Source organism: Rissa tridactyla, chromosome 3 (genome assembly GCF_028500815.1).
Source record: "Rissa tridactyla isolate bRisTri1 chromosome 3, bRisTri1.patW.cur.20221130, whole genome shotgun sequence".
Classification (NCBI taxonomy): Eukaryota; Metazoa; Chordata; class Aves; order Charadriiformes; family Laridae; genus Rissa; species Rissa tridactyla.
The window spans coordinates 62,826,390-62,846,218 of record NC_071468.1 but is presented as its reverse complement, the minus strand read 5'-3'; the positions used below and the strand labels follow the sequence as shown (position 1 = coordinate 62,846,218).

General features: G+C 41.0%; 1 protein-coding gene across 8 annotated transcripts in view; it reads right to left on the bottom strand.

Annotated features, from left to right (window-relative positions):
• NHSL1 (NHS like 1) overlaps positions 1-19,829 on the bottom strand; it is a 186,884-nt gene that overhangs the window by 32,669 nt on the left and 134,386 nt on the right. For all 8 annotated transcript variants that reach the window (XM_054195848.1, XM_054195849.1, XM_054195850.1 and 5 more), the window contains exon 3: positions 5,372-5,499. In XM_054195848.1, coding sequence (XP_054051823.1) covers positions 5,372-5,499 — 128 coding nt within the window. The remainder of the gene's footprint in view (positions 1-5,371; positions 5,500-19,829) is intronic.

Sequence of the window (19,829 nt, the reverse complement as noted above, 5' to 3'; positions counted from 1 at the left end):
GCTATATGTCTCAGTAAGCCGGAGCCTTGCTGTTGCCTTGTTGATATATTGTCCCCCAGCCTACTCAGCCGCTGAGATACAACTAAAGGGTTTCACTGTCTCAGCACATCCATGGTATTTGAGAGGTCCCAGATGACAAGGGAGTCTATGCTGTGTATCTTGCACCACGCGCTGCCTAAATATAGTTTTGTATTCATGGGGTTTGAAAAAAGATGGGCCCTCCAGGAGGAAAATTCAATCCATACAAATTTCACCTTTCAGCAAAGGAAGTTCAAACTTCTCTTTACGTGTTTTACCTTGTGGTCTACTGCAATCACTTCTAAAATTATAATTTCTCAGAGAAACGAAACTGAGAAATAAAAAATCAGCATTGTAGACAGCAGCCATACCAATTCAGCTGTCTATTATTATTTGCCAACATCCTATTTTTTCTTTAGCCTTTTACTAGGTTTGATGGCTTGAAGTGCCCTTTTAACCAATGCAAAGGGATCACGACAAACAGTAACAGGGGAAAAAAACCCCAACCCTCAAACCTTTAAATTCCTCTTTCGTGGTCAATTGAGAATGTCACTTTATGTGCCTGCTTCAACCCCTGGGGTTTCACACTGTGTTATGGAACACTGCCACATTATAAATTTACATGAATTTACACTGAAGTTGAATTAGTCGCATCTTGCTCTATTTGGTGTCCTCCAGGCCAAGGTCCCCAGTCTAGTCCCTCCCATTTTCATAGACTACTCCCTTTTATTACTTCTAAACACAGATCTTCAGTTGCACTAGCCAACTTTGCTATTCTACTAAATCTATCACTTCATACCCTTCACTGTCTCAGTAAGGGATTTTATTTTTTTTGTCAGCAGAAAATACTGACCATCAAGCAAGTTATCACCTTAACTAGCACTGCAGAGATGTTCCTTTCTTCTTCCTCTATTGCAGTGTCATTAAAAACAAAAGAAGAGCTGCACTGCATCAGTTCAGAGCTCTAAAAGCCTACCCAGTATCTGCCTTATGATAATGGCCAATCAATGACATACAGGTGAAATTAAATCAGAGGATGCATACAGTGGATACCTTCCCCTGAATATTCTCTGAGCACTGGATGGAGTCCTTCTGCACCCAAGAATTACCCAGTTGCTTTCTGAACCCATGTAAACTCTCAGCATCCACAATTCTTGCAGCAATTGCATGGTGTGAGTATGTGGTGAGTGAAGACCCTCTTTTGTTTGTTCAGAGTTTCTATACTCACACTTCCTTATGCTTCGGCATTTTATGCTTTGACCTCCTGTTTCAACTCAGTGAATTGAGCAGTATTTTCAAGAGAATGAGAAGCAGTATAAAAGACGTGCTGATTACAAGAGCATCCCCATGCAATTGCAGCAGAGGGGCAGGGAGGCCAGCTGAGGGCACCACCACCTAGAAGTATCTCCAGTTCTGCCAGAGACCATGCCTTAGGGCTCTCAGGGGTTCCCACCTCCAAAACGGAGTGCCCAACTGCTTTAGCCCCTCTTAACACCAAGCAAAATTTTGGATTAGACCTCCTCATATCCCTCAAGCCAATACAGTTAATGCATTTGTTTTCACTTAAGATACTAAGCAGTCTGCAGATACTCAGGCGACAACTAACAGTTTGGATGAGTACAGTGGCAAAACCAGGATTTTTTTCCTCATGAATAAGCAAAATAAATGTTTTTGCACCTGAAGCTTAGCAGACCGTATCAAGGCAAAGTTCATAAACCAAGTGACAGGACTTAGGGAAAAATACCATGAGTTTTTGGCATACAAACGTTTTCATAGATGGAATAAAGACATGATATAGTGCATGCCTGAGCGCAAGTACTCTCTATAGCTCACATTCATCATTTAAAAAAATAAATGTTACTCCAAATTAGTGAAGTTTTTCTTTGGCTAATTAAAAACCAATGAATCAGCCAATTAAATAAAACACAGCATTCACTGGAGGAGGGTTTTCAAAGGACGCAAATGTTAATAGACAAAAAAGAATTAAAAAATATCAGTGAACCAAGTAAAAGGAGGATATTGGGCTGCAGACAAAAAGGAGTAATTAGGAAAAATAAAGGAAACAAACCTGGCATGACATTCTTCTGTTGAGCAGTTGATTTGTTGGGTTTTTTTGGTTTGGTTTGGTTTTTTGTTTTTAAACAGAAAACAGAAGCAGGTAATGACAGAAGGAGACTGTATATACGCTAAATGCTACAAGTAACATCAAGCTGCAGATGTGGCAGCTGGATGGTCCCACTCGTGGGCAAGGTACCTTGTTGCTCCAGGGAACCAAGTTACAGCAGGCGCTAACGCAAGACTGAGAGATGCAGTCTAACAGACTAGACTGTTGAGTGAGACAAAAAGAAACAAAGAGAATGAGTGATAAAAAAGGGAAAGAAAAAAGAATGAGAAAAAAACACACACAAGACAAATACATTTAATATACATAATGTATACATTTCAGAACATAAGGGGAACCAGAGTTTGAAAGCAACATCCCAACACATCTTTGATACTCGGAAAACAGAGCGATACTGAAGGACAGGAATAGGTCCCACGTCGCGTCACCAAGAAGTGGTAGGTAAGAGATGAGAAAGAAGGACACTGGTCACAGTACTGAGATTTAAAATCCAGATAAACCAATTTAATCTCCAACAAACTCAGTTAGGATCAGCAGAAATACACTGCAGTGGAGCTTGGTCTGTGCTCCATTAATATAACTTGTAAGAATAAACCTAAAAGGGCAATTCCAAGAACTTCATTTTGTATCACTCAGAGACTTCAGGTTTCTGTGCTTTCCAATTTTGTTTGCTTGGTTTTGAGTAGACATTTTCTAAGACTCGCACTGAACCACGTGCTTTGCAGTATGACTATGACCCTCTGCTGACAGACACCCACCTCCACAAAACATGAGAATGTGGATCAAGGTCTCCTCTCGCATCACCTAGACATGGTTTCATATTATGTCTCCAACGAAGACAGACAAATGGAATATCTGGCTACATTTTTTTTAAAGCAGATTGAAAAGAGTAGGGAAAGATGGTTTCCTTTGTGAAATCACTATGCCGCAAAACATAGTTTTTCTGCAAGTTGGCAATTATGTCAACTTAGAAGCAAATTTCCAAACAGTACATAGCTATTCATCCATCCATCATTATTCTGCAGTTCTCAAATTTCAACTATTAAGTACTGCATGTACAGAATTTAAAATGCTGGCCTTTTTCCTTTGAATAGACAACAAAGCTACAAAGCTTTCATCTAGTGGCGAGGAGTTCACATTTTGTATCACGGGAATTTGGTGACCCCAGTTCCACACTGTCACCAAAGAACTCTTCTGACAGCTGAAATATGACTCGCTCAAGGCATAAGACTTATTAGAATTACTTGGCACTCTACCAGTGAGATTATAATTCAAGTTGAGAGATCTGTTGTGGTAAGTGTTCGTTTTAAAAAAGAATAAAAATTCAGGCCATTACAAAAAAGGCCATTTTAAAAAAGATACTGGTCAAAGGAAACCACTGAACATTGAGTTGCACAATATGAAGGGAGAATCATGCTACCTTTTACAAGGGATTAATGCCTTTCTGAGCTGCAAATAAGAGCGGTAGGGTTAAGGTTAAGGTTCTGAGATAATCAGTAACACCCAAGACTGTGAATTTGGCAACCTTTCTCTACACCTCTGAATCATGCTTTCAGCTAAAAATATTTAAAGGAAACTATTCCAATTTGAAATGGAAGTGCTATCCTATCCTTGAAGCATAATTAATTGCATTAATTTTTTTCAGAATGCACAGAAATTGTTAGTAACACGTTAACACACAAAAAAACCCTTTAACCAAGATAATGACAGCTTTTAATTTTTTAAGAGGTCTCACCCATGCTTATATGCTTTCATTCAAACTGTTGAAAAAGTGTATTTATATTTTTTAAATGTTACATTAGTTTTACATGTGCAGATGGTCACATGCTGCACAGCATTGGCTAAGACCAGTTGATAATACATATGTATGCATATATATGCAGTACATTAATAGCAACAATGTGTTAATACTTTCCCCAGTGGAAATCGTAATTCCACCGATTTCAGTAAGGTTTTGCAAATTATCATTATAATGTATTCCACGGGTATGAATGTGCTTTACATTCTCTGCTCACTGCCAGTACATGCCACACACAGCTAAACAAGATGCTCCAACATTCCCTGCCAATACCCAGATATAATGCAATCACCACCTGGATGAGAGACTCTACATATTCCACAGCACCTTTTATTATGTGATTAAAACCCATGGAGGACAGAACTGAAAACACTGTACCCTTTGAAGTGAGTTCTCAGGATCTGCACACTTTTAGAGACAGAGTTATATCATCCATGCTAGAGGCACATATGGTTTAGTAACGATTCAAAGAAATTAAACTGTGTTACAATCAAGCATATCCTCCCACTCCTGAGCAACAGTTTGTGGCAAAGTATGCTAGAATTATCTATCTTGAAAATCCCAGGAAGTCCAGCATTTCAGGTTTGGACAACCAGGGTTCAGTACATCTTGTTTTCTACCCCAGTAGTAATGTCCTTTCCCCCAGCACCAAAATTAGCATCTGTTTCAGAGCCCACAGGCACAACAGGGTAAGGTAATGACGGGGGAGCAAAATTTCTTCTCCTTTTTAGAACACTAACGCAACTTACTAGTTCTGTAATTGAAGCGTATATAAATTAACATATATATAACAATATGTCTTGAAAACTTTCTTAGGGTTTTTGCTCAACCATCCCTTTTCTTTCTCTAATTCATTTCTAGATTCTGAGCTAAGCATACACGGAGTTGAGATGTGGGCATAGAAACATGAAAACCATGAAGCAAACTGAAAGAAAGATGATAAACCCAACTTAGCGGGCAATCTTTCATTCTTCTGGGTGCCTTTACGCAAACAGTTGTGATGCATTAGGACAAAGCCTCTACCTAATGAAACTGCAGAACTGCCTGTATTAGCAATTCAAAGTGTGCACATGTCGCAGTTACAATTCGAGTACACCAATGGCTGGTTAATAGTTCCTTCCTGCTACTTGAAGGTAAACACTTATCAGATTCAAAACAGCCACCCTCACTGGGGTCTTGCCTTCAGAACATCACCAAACTCTTTCCGGCTTTCACACCTTTACTGTGCCAGTGGGAACTTTATATAAATGCATGGGTAGAACTGGGACTTTTAAGAGACTAGGGAAGTCAGACGACCTCCTATCACTGTAATTCAAAGGAATAAGCATCTTTACAATCTTCTAAAAATCCTACCTTATTTGAACAATGTTACAGCGGGCAATTAAACTGCACCAAGCATGTATTGTTTCCAGCACTCTTCCCCCCACCATTACCTTTTGTTCAATTTCTTCATAATCATCCTGGTAACTTCCACAGATTGCGCTGGAGGATGAGGAGAAGGTGGGGCCCTGAGAGTAATACTGTGAGCTTCGGTAGCCATCCCGCCGTAGCTTGTCACACTCTGCCAAGAGACAGAGAAAGAGGAGATTAATTCAAGATAAGAGCCATTACTGTTTACACTTGGTGTACTATGCACTTACAAAAATACACAGTATTTTCCTGAAAATGTTTACCATGCATTAGCAGTGTCTGTCTGAAGTAACAGAACCTGAAGGTGTATTTTCTTATATTTGTATCTATATTTTCCCCTCCGTCACACGTATTATATACATATGCCCACACGTAGCGTATACACACCCGGTTTTTACTGAACCCAGGAGATGGCACGAGCTTTAGAAAGAAGGGGGAAACGGATTTATTTATTTATTTGGGGCCTGGCTTGGTGTCTTGACAGATGGCAGCATCTCGCAGGATGGGAGACGGAAGCACGTGAGTAACACCGGGGGTCTCATTTACCAGGCCGGTAGACATCCATTATGTGCCTTACACTTGAAATGATGATGTTGCTCACTACTCAAGCACCATCTGCTAAATAACTTTGGCACTGACCACTTGTCCTGTCTTCCTGCCCGCGGAAGAGTCCATTTGTTGTTATTTTGGAGAAAGAAATGCAAATCACAAGGATCTCAAAATCTCATCACTGCAGAGCACGTGTAGTTTAATACTAAAGAGTTTTCAAAGTTCAGAAAGAATTCAGAGCAAACATGCATCCCCACTCAAAATGGCCAAAATCCCACTCAGCATCTCATACCCCCCCCCCCAATTTTCCACAATCATCTTCCCGCCTCCTAATTGATATTCAGTGTGATTGTGCTAAAGAATAACAGACGCCAGAGCATAAGGAAAAATTAAATGTTCAAGATGCAGGAACCAAACTCATCAGCCCAGCCAAACTGTTAGCTTTACATTTCTAGAGACAGATATCTGAATCCGTTGAAAGATGAGGGAAGCAAAAATAAAATTAAGTCTTTGGTACATTTCTGTCTAAGGAACTGAAATTTCTGTACAATACACAGGCATTATCATGACACAAAGCGCTTTTATCATCACTTGCTGAAGAAAGACTTTCTGTGATTGTATCATCTGTCTCTCTATCTTGATCTTTTTAATACCCCTTAAAATGGAAAATATGCAATGTTTATATTGAGAGCAAGGTTTTAGAGAGACTTTTGCCTGGCAAATGATAAAGTGGAATTACAGTTTGCAACTCCAGCATACATTTCCTCTGTTATACTCAGATTCTTCTGAGACTGAGGTCTGGAGGACTCTGTGGTGCTGATGGGTTAACTGGTCTAGAGCAACCACAGCTCTATGAGGATTTAATCAGTGCAGAGTCCCCTGTATCTGAACGTGCACAATGAGAAGGCAAGCTTACAGTTTGACAACCAGCCGTCTCCATTAGAGCCAGATCTATGTCCTAGCCTATCACATGTTTCCGTACGGGGTCAAAAAAGGGCAGTATGGTATGAACCTGTCACTTCTCTCAAAATTCAAGGACCAAAGGTGGTGTGGTGGGTCTGGAGATCTGGATCAATTGCTACATCTCAGGAACAGAGAGTTGGTAACCATGTTTACCTGTTTCGCACGTGTGAGCACGCCGACACTGCACGCATCTGGCAAACAGCTGCTATACTTCAGGAGGGGGGGTGAAAAATGACTGCCAGAAACCGCAATAAAACAAATTCCTCCACCGCCCTTCCAAATCTGGCACAGGATCCAGCACATAACACTCACAAACGTGAGCACCCTGATGGGCTGTTTGTCAGTTTGAGCTACAAATCAACAGGGACGCGAAGGCTGTAGCAGAACAAGACAGCCCAAAAACTTGCATCAACTTGTAGCTTGGGTTAACACGCTAAGTTGTCAACTTAGACACTGCAAGTTTTACCTTCAGATCAGTCACTCATCACCACAAACAAACATGAAGACAACCCAAGGGGGTACGTAAGAATGCAGTTATTTTTCCTCCCGTTTTTGGGATAAGGCCCGAGGTCCTGGCTGGCCACTTCAACTCTCTGACATCAGGCATGACGGCACACCCAAAGGGCCCTGGACTCTTACAGAGCGTGACAGATGCACCCTCTTATATTAATTGCTTGACCTTATTTATTCTCCTAACCCAGGAGATGAAGATGATGAAAGGTGCACTTCATGAAGGCCAGAAGAGCTCCAAAAATTTAAGGAAGTCAACACTGAAGATCTCAAGTCCACCACAAGTTCAAGTGGACTGACAATAAAAAACTGGCAGTTTATCAAGCTCACAACCTCCATTTGTCCACAACAGATTTATGTAACATCAGAAGCTATTGCAGCAAAGTTGCTGAAGAAGCAAAGACAATTGCTACGAACTGCCAGATGAACCACAGCAACAAAAAGTTGATTTGTCCCCAAGAATAGCTTTTCTATTTATGTGCTGTCACTGTACATTCCACAGCACAGCAGGAAGCACACACCCTGAATGGCACCTGAGGCCAACAAACCTCAGAAGAGGTTTCAGGCAGATACCTTTCACCTCGTGTTGCAACAGCCCAGAAGCACAACATGAGGTCAATCACTGCATGTAACCGAAGCTACTGTCGCTGACAGACCAAGGGTGGCGACTGCTGTTTAAAAACTGTTCTAGCTGGAGGCACCACCACGCCCATGTCATCATTGTTATTAAATGTGCACATGGTCTTCTGTAAGCAATCAGGTTTATATTTCTCAGATAAATGGATTTTTTATTTATGTAAAATATACTCAGGAAGAAGATAGAAATTCTTACTCTAGGAAAGACTCCAGATACGTTTCCTTTTTCCCAGAAGAGTAGTACCATGTCATATTCCCACAATCCCAAACTGAGAGGAGCGCTACATGCCACCAAGTTAGTGAAAAAGCTCTTACAGTTGTGCAAGTTACGTCAGAGATGGAAAGCTGACTAGGGAAGAGAAGGATACAGCCAGTTCCGGTTGCTAATAATCTTGTTTTAAGAATGTGCCAATATGTTAGTGCTAACTGAGCCAGGGACATACACACACTCACACCCAGTGGCAAGGCTGCCATTACCCACATTACCCAATATACAAAAACCATGCACTGACTTTCTATATTTCTGCCTACAAACTTCCAGGGCAAACCCCAGGAGACTGCATCAGGCAGGACACAAACACCTGTTCCTGAGGATGCTCCTGGAATCTGCAGCACATGCTGCAGTCAAGCTCAAAGTCATAAGCTTGTATGTATCTGATCTGAAATGTGCAATAATATTATTGTGCTGCAGACAAACCAGTTTTGTTTACATAGAGACTGGCCATTCGCCCAGGAGGACCAGGAAAGAGCCACTGCCTTGGCAGCTGCAGTCGGTAGCTGCACTGGGTGGTGCCATGGCACGAAGGCTAGAACTACCTCCCCTTCATCCCCCCAGCTGCTTCTGGGGCTGAGCGCGCAGGGGTGCTGCCTGTCACCTGCTGCTGCCCTGCAAGTGCTTTTCTGGCTAGGGAAAACCATACATTAGTTCTTGTCCATCTCCTTGTGTACTAGTGATACATTCAATTTCAAAACCTCGTCTGTATTAAAAACATTGCTTAAAAACGACCGTAGTCAGATTATATTATAATATTATTTATACCCACTTATGTGACACAAGTTAAACGCTTCCTAGAGGAGGAAATTCTGTCTGAATTTGTTTTGCTGTTCATTGGGTGGTTTTAGTTAAGCATGACGAAAGTACATGGGAAATGTGCTCAAAAACCTTTCAAAGGCCCCCTCATTATTTCCAGTTATTAGAACAGGGTAGATATGATGTTCAGGAGATGCACGATGGAAGAAAATGCATTAAACCTGTCAGTGCCCGATACCATTATGTCCAAGTTGCTGCCATATACCCAACTGCTCATACGTCTGCTCAGCATTTCATTACCGCAGGGTTTGCTAAATCCTGGCAATTCCTCCTGCTAAATACGACAGGGAACGTGCCGGTACCAGCAGCACCACGCTGAGAACCAGGGCTCAGCCAAGTGCGACTCTCCACCAGAGTTTTAGCCACAAGCACTGAATTCAGCGCTGTTGTGAATAACTCAACCTCCTCTTGTAAAACCTTACAGCCTTCAAGACAGGCAGTCGTGTCAAGTGTATGAAAATACCTCCAAGGCCTCTCACAGCCCAGATCTCCTCTCCATTTTAAACGAGGAACTCGCACGTAATTGCATCCGACCCTGAGCTGGTAACACACAATGGTGAGTCTCGCACACAGAGGCGACTTACTGCTTTTCCAACAACTTGAAACCATACTCTTACATGATAATTTGAGTCACAAATCACCAGAGTGAACAGAAGGCACAGCACTGATACCTCAGTAATTCGTCTGACATGGTATTACCGTGGAAAACGAGGATTAGTGTTTACCTTGTCTCCTCAGTCAAACCTACACACCAAACCACTCTGTGATGGAAGACCAGGTTTGCCGGGAGGGGACTGGATGTGTTGGCTCTTTCCCTCTCCTTTAACTAACTTCGGTAACATTTCATACTGCAGAGCTTCCTACCACTAAAACTAGTCACAGTATCTTGAAAGTCTATATGAAGGAAAATGCATCACCCTGCCAGCAGCAGAACTGGTCAGAGTTCTGATTCATGGTCATTTTCAGAAGTTTTCTTTTTTTCTTTTTTTTTTTCTTTTTTTTTTTTTAAATTGTAATGGAACTGTGCAAGACTAGGTGGCATTTTTCATTCATCAGCCTCTTCATAGAACTGTTCTTTTGCCTGCCGGGTTCGGGGTGTGCCGTACTGACCTGGTTGCAGGGAGAAAGGCTCCAGGTGCTGTTTTCAGGGCTGGACCCCACCTGAGCCTGGGACATCTCCCCAAGGTGCGGCCCCAGCAACAGCGCAGAGCCGCAGCTTTCTGCCAGTCCTCCGTGCCTCAGGCATGAACGTGCAGCCACCACTCACTAAATTAGCCCTAATGAGATTACTTGTATAAGTAAACACTGCTCACGTGACTGTTGCAGGATCAGACCTTAAGCTCCGTAGCTGTCTACATCCACACATACGCACTCTCGCAAGCATGTATTAAAAAAGAGTTTAATATAAAAAAATACACTTTTCTGTGTTTCTAAGTATTTATTGGTAGCCAGTAAAAACACTGGTTAAACAATTAAACTACCACAGTACTCACAAGTATAAATTTAGAAACTTGGCATCAAGGTTATTCAGACATCTAAATAGCTCTGACTTGCTTGGCATAACTAGCCATCCCGCTGGATGGGTCAAGCAATGAAAAACAGAAAGATAGCGTCCAGAAACATCTGGATTTGCCTCGTATCCAAGAACAGCAGCTGGAACTTGAGACCAACAGCTAAAACCTGAAGAGAAAATGCCAGTCGGACCAGGAGCAGCTTCCCGGAGGAGCAGAGGCACTGCCCACCCAGCAAAGCTGCCCAAAGCCATTGGAACAGAACCCCCCCGGTGCGGAGGGAGAAAGGGGAAAGACCAGCACACTCTTCGCTTGCCTTTGCACCATCCCCGTTGCCTCCTTGTCAGCAAGAAGGGACAAGTGATGAGCTGACAGCTGCATCGGCATGCTTGAAAAATTATCTCAGCTAAAGTCAGGGTGACTTCTTGGCAGAGCCCTTCATGTTGTAACTTGTATTTTGTAGAGTGGGATTTTTTTTATTTTTTTATTTTTTCTTTACTAGAGAGAGGCTATTAACTGCAAGAGTCAGCCAAACTGCCAACTGCAGAAATAAATCTGCTGACTAGTATATTAAAACACATTTATCCATTCACTGCACATATCACTGGAAGACTGCTCTACTCCCTGAGGTCAAAAATCTTTTTTTTTTTTTTTTTAAATCTTCAAACATTGTAGCCAAGCCCTTTTTCTGTAAATACCCACAAACCACATTCCTCCCCTAAGTCACAACTGCAAACACTATCTTACAAGTAGCTTTTCAAAATTTCACCTAAAACCAGACAGACTGCAGTATAACATACATGCATCTTGTAAAAGCAAACTTGTAAAAGTGACCCATTACTTTACAGGTCACACTCCACTTTAACAATCACAGTATGTACTATATGGCTGCTTTTTGTTTTAGAAGAATCTTTGGTTTCAAAGCTGAAAAAAAAAATATCTGTGTATCATTTTAATTTACTTCATGCATCTTTTGAATTTGTTTTTCTAGTTGAGCTGAGACAACCTCGTGGGTTGGTGACAGACAGGTGTTGGTATCAGAAGACCTGGATTCCCGACACAGCATTTGCTGGATCCGAGCAAACCACTTCAGGTTAGATCCAGTCACGAAGTTTACATCTACAGACAGACATGACACAATCTAAATTTCATGTATATCCCTCCTAAATTCAGAGTTCAAGCAAGTACCTACACTCTGCCTGCAGCACGCGGGTATATAGTGAGGCACCTCAGGGTAAAGCCAAATAAGGAAGAACCTGAGGTGCCTTAACTCTCGTCCTTGCCACGCGACTAATGATCAGCACCGGGTCCAAGGCTGCAGGCATCCCTCTCACAAGCGGCAGAATGTAACAGGGATTTCAACATCTCCACTTCTGAGGATTATGTGCTTTTTATCCAACAGTTGCTTAAAATAAAATGCCGCAAGTTAAGGAAGGATTTTTCATGTAGATACGAATTTATGTTCTTTAAGGATGGGGTGAGCATAGGCTAAATCTACAGCTTCCTAAGAGTGTGGTCTAAACAGCAGGCAAAAAAAGGTTGCCACCTGAAATGTAACAGCCACGGGTGGGTTTTGTGTGGGACTGGTTGCACTGGTGTGTACTGAGACATGCTGTGAGCACACCTACCAAACGGGGACCTCTTCAAGGGTGCAGGTGCCTCTCTGCCGGCTTGCAGCGCTGTAGTAAGACACAGGTAAGATCAGGGTAACTCTGGGCTACACAGTTAACTGGGGAATTTCAGGGAGGTAACTTTTCAAGATAAAAGTGCTTGTTGAGAATGATTATGTCTAGGACTGTAATTAAAACAGACGCCCTCGTTCAAAGGTCTCTTCGGTTAGTAAAGCTGACTAAAATTACTGCCTCTTGCTCTGTGCCTCTTTATGAGTCCCGCATTTGTAAACTGGGGATAAGAATGCACAGCTCTCTTCGTGTGGATGAAACAGGCTGTAGAAAAGCAGGGCTATACAAAGGCAATCTCTTTTTTGACAAATATCTCATGCTAAATATCGACTTTAAAAAAAGCAGCTCAATTTAATTCCAATACAGCATCTATTTTTGTCCCTGGATCTAAATATGAGGCAGACAGCTTGCCTCTACCACTTTATATTCCTCACAAAAATTCATTCAGCTTGGATCAAATCCCATTTTCCTTAAACGTATAAATCCCCATATCATCTGCAGAACTTGACTATCACAGAGAGTGCTTCTATATCAAAGCTTTAAAATATGTTGTAAAGCCACAGCAATGATGCACTTGTGTAACAACTGAACTGTAACCAATGGTGACTGCAAAGCAAGTTCATGAACTTCAGCTGTGACACATCCAATGCGCCGTTTTGTTCAGACTCCCGTTTTAGTGGGTCATGAATTTCAATAGCCGTAGTACCATGGCAGCCAGCTGAAAAAACTTCTGCTCAACAGCTCAATCTAGATGCTTTGGCTAATGACAGCCTTTGCCAATCCAGCTACCTTCCCTATTATTCCCTTCCCTTCCCCCCCAAATGCAATTTTATATTGCTATTTCTAGATCTTTATTTTTACCAGTATGTATGAAAAAGCCTAAAACAATCCTGGAGACAGTGAACACTGGTGCCACCCAACACACTTCTTCCACAAAGAAGTGCCATATGAAGTGGCAATTTTTTAACCCAGCAGCAAAACCTAAATTGTTTAAGGCTGCCTTATCTGATGAGTAACAAGAAAGGCTTATCAGACTTTTTAAAGACTGTTATGTGTGTTCCCTCTTGAATAAGCAGCCACACAGGTAGTTTTTTATGACAGATGCTGTGCGGAGTTTCCTAGAAACAAAGATCTCCTGGGCTCCACGGAATGAAGGTGACCATAACAGATGGCTGTTGGACTCTGCAATGGAGAAGTCTGTTGAATGGATACTTCAAAGAAATCTTACTGAAAGCAACCAAATGTATTTATGTTAGATCTGTTCCCTCCAACACACAAGTGCTCACTGCCTCGTTGGAATGGGCGTCCTGACATGGCAAGTGGATGCCCAGCCAGGCTGGGAGGCCCACCCTTCCAGACGAGCTTCTCCAACCTGCGTCAGGGCTCAGCCATACACACGCTTGTAGTAGCACAAGGATGGGTCATCAAAGTGCAACATTCAAGTAAGGCAAGTACGCAGTTAGTTAGTTTCAAGTTATTTTCAAGGGTCCAAATCTGATGCAAGTCTTTAAGAAGGATCCAAAGTAAAAAGAACTCTGCAATGTGAAAATATCTTTAACCTTAAGTCAATGCAAACATGACTGATCATTCCATTCTTTCTTTTCTTGAAGATTTTAAAAAACAAATAAATTTAATCCCATCCTTAATTCCCCACATAATCTTCATGAGTTAGCCAAACAGAAAACCTTTCTAATGGCACCAAAATGCAACAGCCATTACAAATCTTATTTGTTAACAAGCTGTCACTGGGGAGTGCTCAAAATAATTAACACTGTTTGTCTCGACTTAATTTAAATTTTTGCAAGTGTGTTATATGACCACATTTAGTGGTGACAAGATGTCTTAAATTTAACAGTTTATTTGCTTCCTTTTGCATGTTTGATGCTGGCATCAAAATCATTCTCTCCACTTTTTCTCTAGCATTTCTATGGATATTTTTTGTTTCTTAGACAACTGAACACACCCAATATAAAAATATGAAGGGAATTTTAATTGTTTTTTCTCCTTGGACACTTAATGTTAAACTTAAAGCTATCTAAAATGCTGTAAACAAGCACGTATAAAACCCCAATCTAAGAGAGGAAGGAAGAAGAAAAGCAAAAAGGGAAACAACCAACCAAAAGTCTGATATTCCTTGTGATGGAAGTTGCTTTGCCTAGCACTGAAACAACTACACCACAAGACAGTAACAGTTCAAATCTCTTCTCTCCACTAAAAGCAAATATCTGAAATGGGGTAAAGTTCAATAATCTTTCAGCTAAATTTTCCTACTGATTCTGACTTGTACCATAAAACATTAAGAAAACACAGTAATCTGGTTTACAAAATAAACAGTATCATTAGTATTATTTTGAAACAAATTTTTGTCTTCTTTTAACCCTTTCACTGGAATTGTTTTCACTTATCATGTATAACATGCAACCAATCTACATGTAACCACCCTGTATGTTTTTAAACTCAGCACTGCACTATGTAACTAAACCTAAAAATAGGGAACCTAAATACTTCTGAGTAGCTCAGTTTTTCAGCACAAGAGCAGCTTTCAAACACACAGTCTACATGCAGTGTAGACTGCCAGTCAAATTCCATTTAGTTTAATTTGAATACTCACTTTTTAAAATTCCTTATTAGAAAGGGCAGTTGGAGTATGGAACGTAGCCAAAACCATCAACAGATGTACTGTGAATTAATTCAGGAACAGTAAAAAGGGCAGGATACATGGACAGAACCTCTGGTAGTAACTTGATTACTGAATCTAAAATAATGAGAAATAAGTTGATTTCTATTTTTTGATTTTACAGCTCCAAGGCCTTCCCGGAACATATGTTCTACCCCTAGCCTTTAATGTTTTTTTGCTTCATTAAGGTTTCCAGTTGGTAGAGCGCTCACATCTTGACATCTCTCTGAACCTGAACCAGACCTATTGTTAATATGAAGTGGTTCCCCCCCTATTTTGCAGCTCTTTAATGAAACATAAGATTATTTTAAGTCCATAATCTTCTCAGCAGGATTATCGACTAGTAGGACTGACCCTAATATTGCTCATCTGAACAGTGATCTGGCAGATGCACTGAGAAAACAAAGGCTAAACACATACCTGTCTGGAGGGTCTTGCAGCAAGACATAATAGAGGCTTTATGAGTAACTACTTAAATCCGGTTTTATTTGACAATGCTAACCAGATGTCTTCTGGAAAACAAATCAAGTGTTTCAATCACTGCTGCTTAAATACATTCCTTGAATTTGGCCAACAAAGCTAAACAGAAGCTACAGTCAGCCAAATCCAGCTCTTCTGAAGATGAGATAATAAATGAATCATCACAGACATTGGAACAACGAGCCCTATATTATGTACGTAGCTTGAATCAACACAATTACCCTGGGGGGAAAAAGGCACAAAGTATAGGCAGTTGTGCAATTAGTCTCTGCAGCTATAGTCTGGAAACGAGTACGGAAATCAGCATACAGACTGTTCCCACTGTCTACAGGTACACCTTCCTCAGTATGTATCTGACACCTTGTTATCCGCTGGAAAGGACAGCCAGCCCGGGCAGTAACCAGCAGCGTGTGACATGACACTGCTCCTCATCTGCAACTTGAACATGCACAGAGACAGCACCCACAAGACCATTCAAGAGCTGCCTATCTCCTGAAAGCCTGATATCATTTCAGTCTGGCTGTGTTTGCCCTTTAACACTAACACGGTTATTTTGTCCCTTCCCTTTATGCCTATTGTCTCCCAACTCATGATGGACAAGTGACAATATGAAACAGTGGGGCTTGCTCTTCTCCCTCTTTTTATTTTTTTAATCAAAAGTGCTCTACACTGTTAAATGCTGAAACTGGAAGAAAACTGCCCCTTGGAAATACGGTTACATATATGCCCTTCTCTGCCTCCCATCTCACCAACCGACTTATATCCACGCTTGAGGGAGAATATAGGATAATTCAAAAAATGCAGAAGCAAAGACAGTTCAGGGGTGTGATAGGAAAAATTTTCCTGTTCCTTCACTTCATCATAATTTGCAAGATTATCCAAGGCCAGTGCATTCCAGATTACTTTAGGTTTTCTTTTAGGACACCTGTGCTAACACTGCAAACCTGTCCAGAAGGCAGACGGGCACACTTAAGACATGCTCCAAGCAGTTAAGCAAAGAAACACTGCAACAGTGCTGTTTCTCCTCTCCGTCTTCATGCTTCATGCCTTATTGTTTGTCATTTTTAGATTATGGTTCAGTTAGCAAAAAAAGGATTAGTCTCAATTTGTTAGCAAAACAAGGATTAGTCTCAATTTACTCTTCTTACCCAAATATTTGCATCATTGCTATGTACTAATGCTGTTGTATCAGTGCTCCTGGCTGAAGATCACTCGACTTTAGGTACTTCTTCAGACAATGGTTGTTTGAACACCACCATGCTGCAGAGCAACAAGTCAGATATGCCAATGCACCATGTCAGGGACAGGGGCTTTTTTGTGGTGCTACCCTTTAGACTCTGGTTGAACACCCGCTCAAACTCTTGGCTTCATGGACCAGAAAAGCTGCAGGAAACACTGCAGTACCTGGCACTTGCCCCTTCAGCACAGATAATGGTCTGCCCTAAAAAAAATGAACCAATGCCACTCTGAACAACACAGCTGTTCAGCAGTTGTTCAGAGTACTCGTAGTTCTGCTACTGACCAGAGCAGACTCTCAGAGCTGGTCCAGCCACTCGGCAGACATTGGCAACATGAGACTTAATAAGTTAAGCAGCCCTTCAGCCCTGGAGCAGAGCATACAGTGCAAGGGGGTAGGGCTGATTTGACGATTCTGATGCCATGCAGAGCCTCAGCTCTTCCTCCCCACCCATCGGCGTCATCACCCATTTTCACAACTCCCTAGGAGGAAACAGTGAAGCGGAGCACAGGGTCACACAAGCTCAATAGTGTTTCTACTTGAATATCTGTATGCTGGAAAACAGCTCTCTTAAGGTGACCATGAAAACACGAGGAAGAGGCCACTTCAGACAGGCTCTCAGGAAAGGCCAATTAGAGCAGCTTGGCCCCAACAGTAAGGAAACAGGCGCCTTGGATGGCACACGTTTGACATCCAATGTGTCATGCTATCTGCTACACCAGGTACTCCAAGGTCCTGTCTGCTTCCCCAAAGAAAGGGAGAGCCTGTTTTATCCAGAGCAAAAAAAACCAAAAACAACAAACCATTTAAAATAACGGGATCTACCACCACAACCAAAGAACGGCATCATTTTATAAACATTTAAGTCATATTGCAATGGCACCATGACTCTGAAGTGCAGCTGAATTTGCTTTTCTGTTTTAGCTACAGATAAAGCTATTTGAGATCTTTAATTTGAAACATAGTAATGCAGCCTGGGTTAAACATGTTCAAGCCACTGACTGTCATCAATGACAACTTTAGATTTTAATAAAAGTTACATAAAGCCACTTCAGTTCTTGAGAACAGCTATACTGTTATCGCAAACTTTCCAGGAACTTCATTTTCTAATTCAGATTACTGTTTTTAAAACTTGAGGGGGCACCTAAGCACCTGCATGCCTGAAGAAGGATAAATAGCTTTACCTCAGTTATAAACAAATTTGAATGCAAGACTTCACCATTTATACTTGAAAGTAGCTTCATAAAGGAAAAGCACAGTATTTTCCCTTGATTTTGAAAGGATGAAAGTCTAGTTCACAGGTACAAAAGTAAAAAAAAAATCTCCCCATGCAGCATCTAGTATCACATGCTGCATCCATTTTGGCAGTGCAATAAGCAGTGGACATTTCAATATATAATATACAAAGTAAAATAATCAACTGCACAAAAAAATAAGGAAAAATCTCCTCCTCCAAACACAACACTGCTTCCTGTAAAGGTATGTAGAGCATGCAGAGATCATCAGGCAGAGTACCTGATATCTCTCAACACAAGTTAGCTATCATACATTTTAATAGCTCTATCCCTAACTTTTTATTCTTAAATCAATTTAAGAATAAGTAGCAATAATAGCTTTTCTGCTCCTTAAGTGGTGCTTAAAAGTTTATTCTAGTCAACAGCAAGGTTCCTATCTATTTCACGAGGCTTTTTAGCTAGACCCATGTGGTCAAAAATCTGCCGAGCTGTCAAAATTGTACCAGAATAAATAGGTTTGACCTTGCATTATCTTAAAAGCTAGCTGGGATTTTATCCAGTTAGTATTAGATGGGTGAAAACACTTTGATAGAAAGTAATACCTTGCTTGAATTATTTTGAAAGATTTTATATATCCAGTATCTTTACAAGTGGTTTAAATGACTGTTGTGCTCTACGTGTGAATTGCTATTTATCTTTTATACTTAGTTTTCTCATTCACTGGGGCAGCAATGAATGCAATAACAAATTAATAGTATGCAATCAAGTTGCTATGTACCAGCAATGTCAGATCTCATAATCCAAACAAGAACAGGACTGGAAGACTTTCAAACAGGTGTGTTTTAATGGTCTGAACTATAGCTATAATGTGGTCCTGAGGGCTAAACTATCAGGTTAAATGGGACCACCAGAAGTTCTCTCTTCCTTCCCAGCCTCCTCTAAAGGTAGGATCAAATATACACAAATGATTTTTGAGTGGTGTTTCTGTCATCTGTTCTAAAAAACCTCCAATGATTTCATAGCCCCAAAATTTTTCAGATTTCAGTATCCTTACTGCAAGGAAGTTTCCTCCATTACCAAACCTATTTCTTCCCTGCTGTACACCTTCACTACTTCATCTCCGACTTACCACAAAACAGTAATTTTTCTTTCGTTCCACTCCTTTCCAGCTTGTACAAATGCTTTCTGGAGAACATGGGGATCCATCACCACAGTGTGGCACACCTTGTCATTCAATATTGTTTGTTCACACCACCCAGGCAGCACATCAAGTCACACACAGCCGTTGTGCTGCCTCATGCTTTAACTCAACCAATGCATTTGGTTGAAAAAAGATGTCAAAATGCAAACTTCACCATGATGCCAAGAAATGCAGAAATAAAGTTCCCATGACAGTGCATTGGTGCTTCTCATGAGACTACTTTTCCTCAAGGTCTTCTCTGTTATAATTACATAGCGCTAGATAATTTACTACCCACTAAAAAGCTTTGGAAAAAAAATCTGTCTTTTCTAAAGCAGCAGGTGGAAAAGCAGTTCAACAATCATCACAATTATGTGACAATTTCTACTGCACTTTTACACTGAATGAAGCTCAGCTCTGGCTACACAACTTTCAACCCAATCCCCCCAAATGGTATCGGAAGCACCTGCATGTTCCTGATTTCACAGTGTTGGCTGAAATAGCAGCAGAGTAAAACTGATGGAACTTTAGTTATTGCCTCTCTTACTACTCAGAACCCCAGAAGACAGTAATGAAATTACTGAAAATTGTGTTAAATTTATGCTGTAGCTACTCAGGACAGCCATAGCAAGGAGTTGTTTTAGAACTGCTCTTAGGGAATAAACATGGCCTAGGAAAAAAGCTTGAAATTAAATAAATAAATAAATAAAAGCAGAGTTTTGTTGACTATG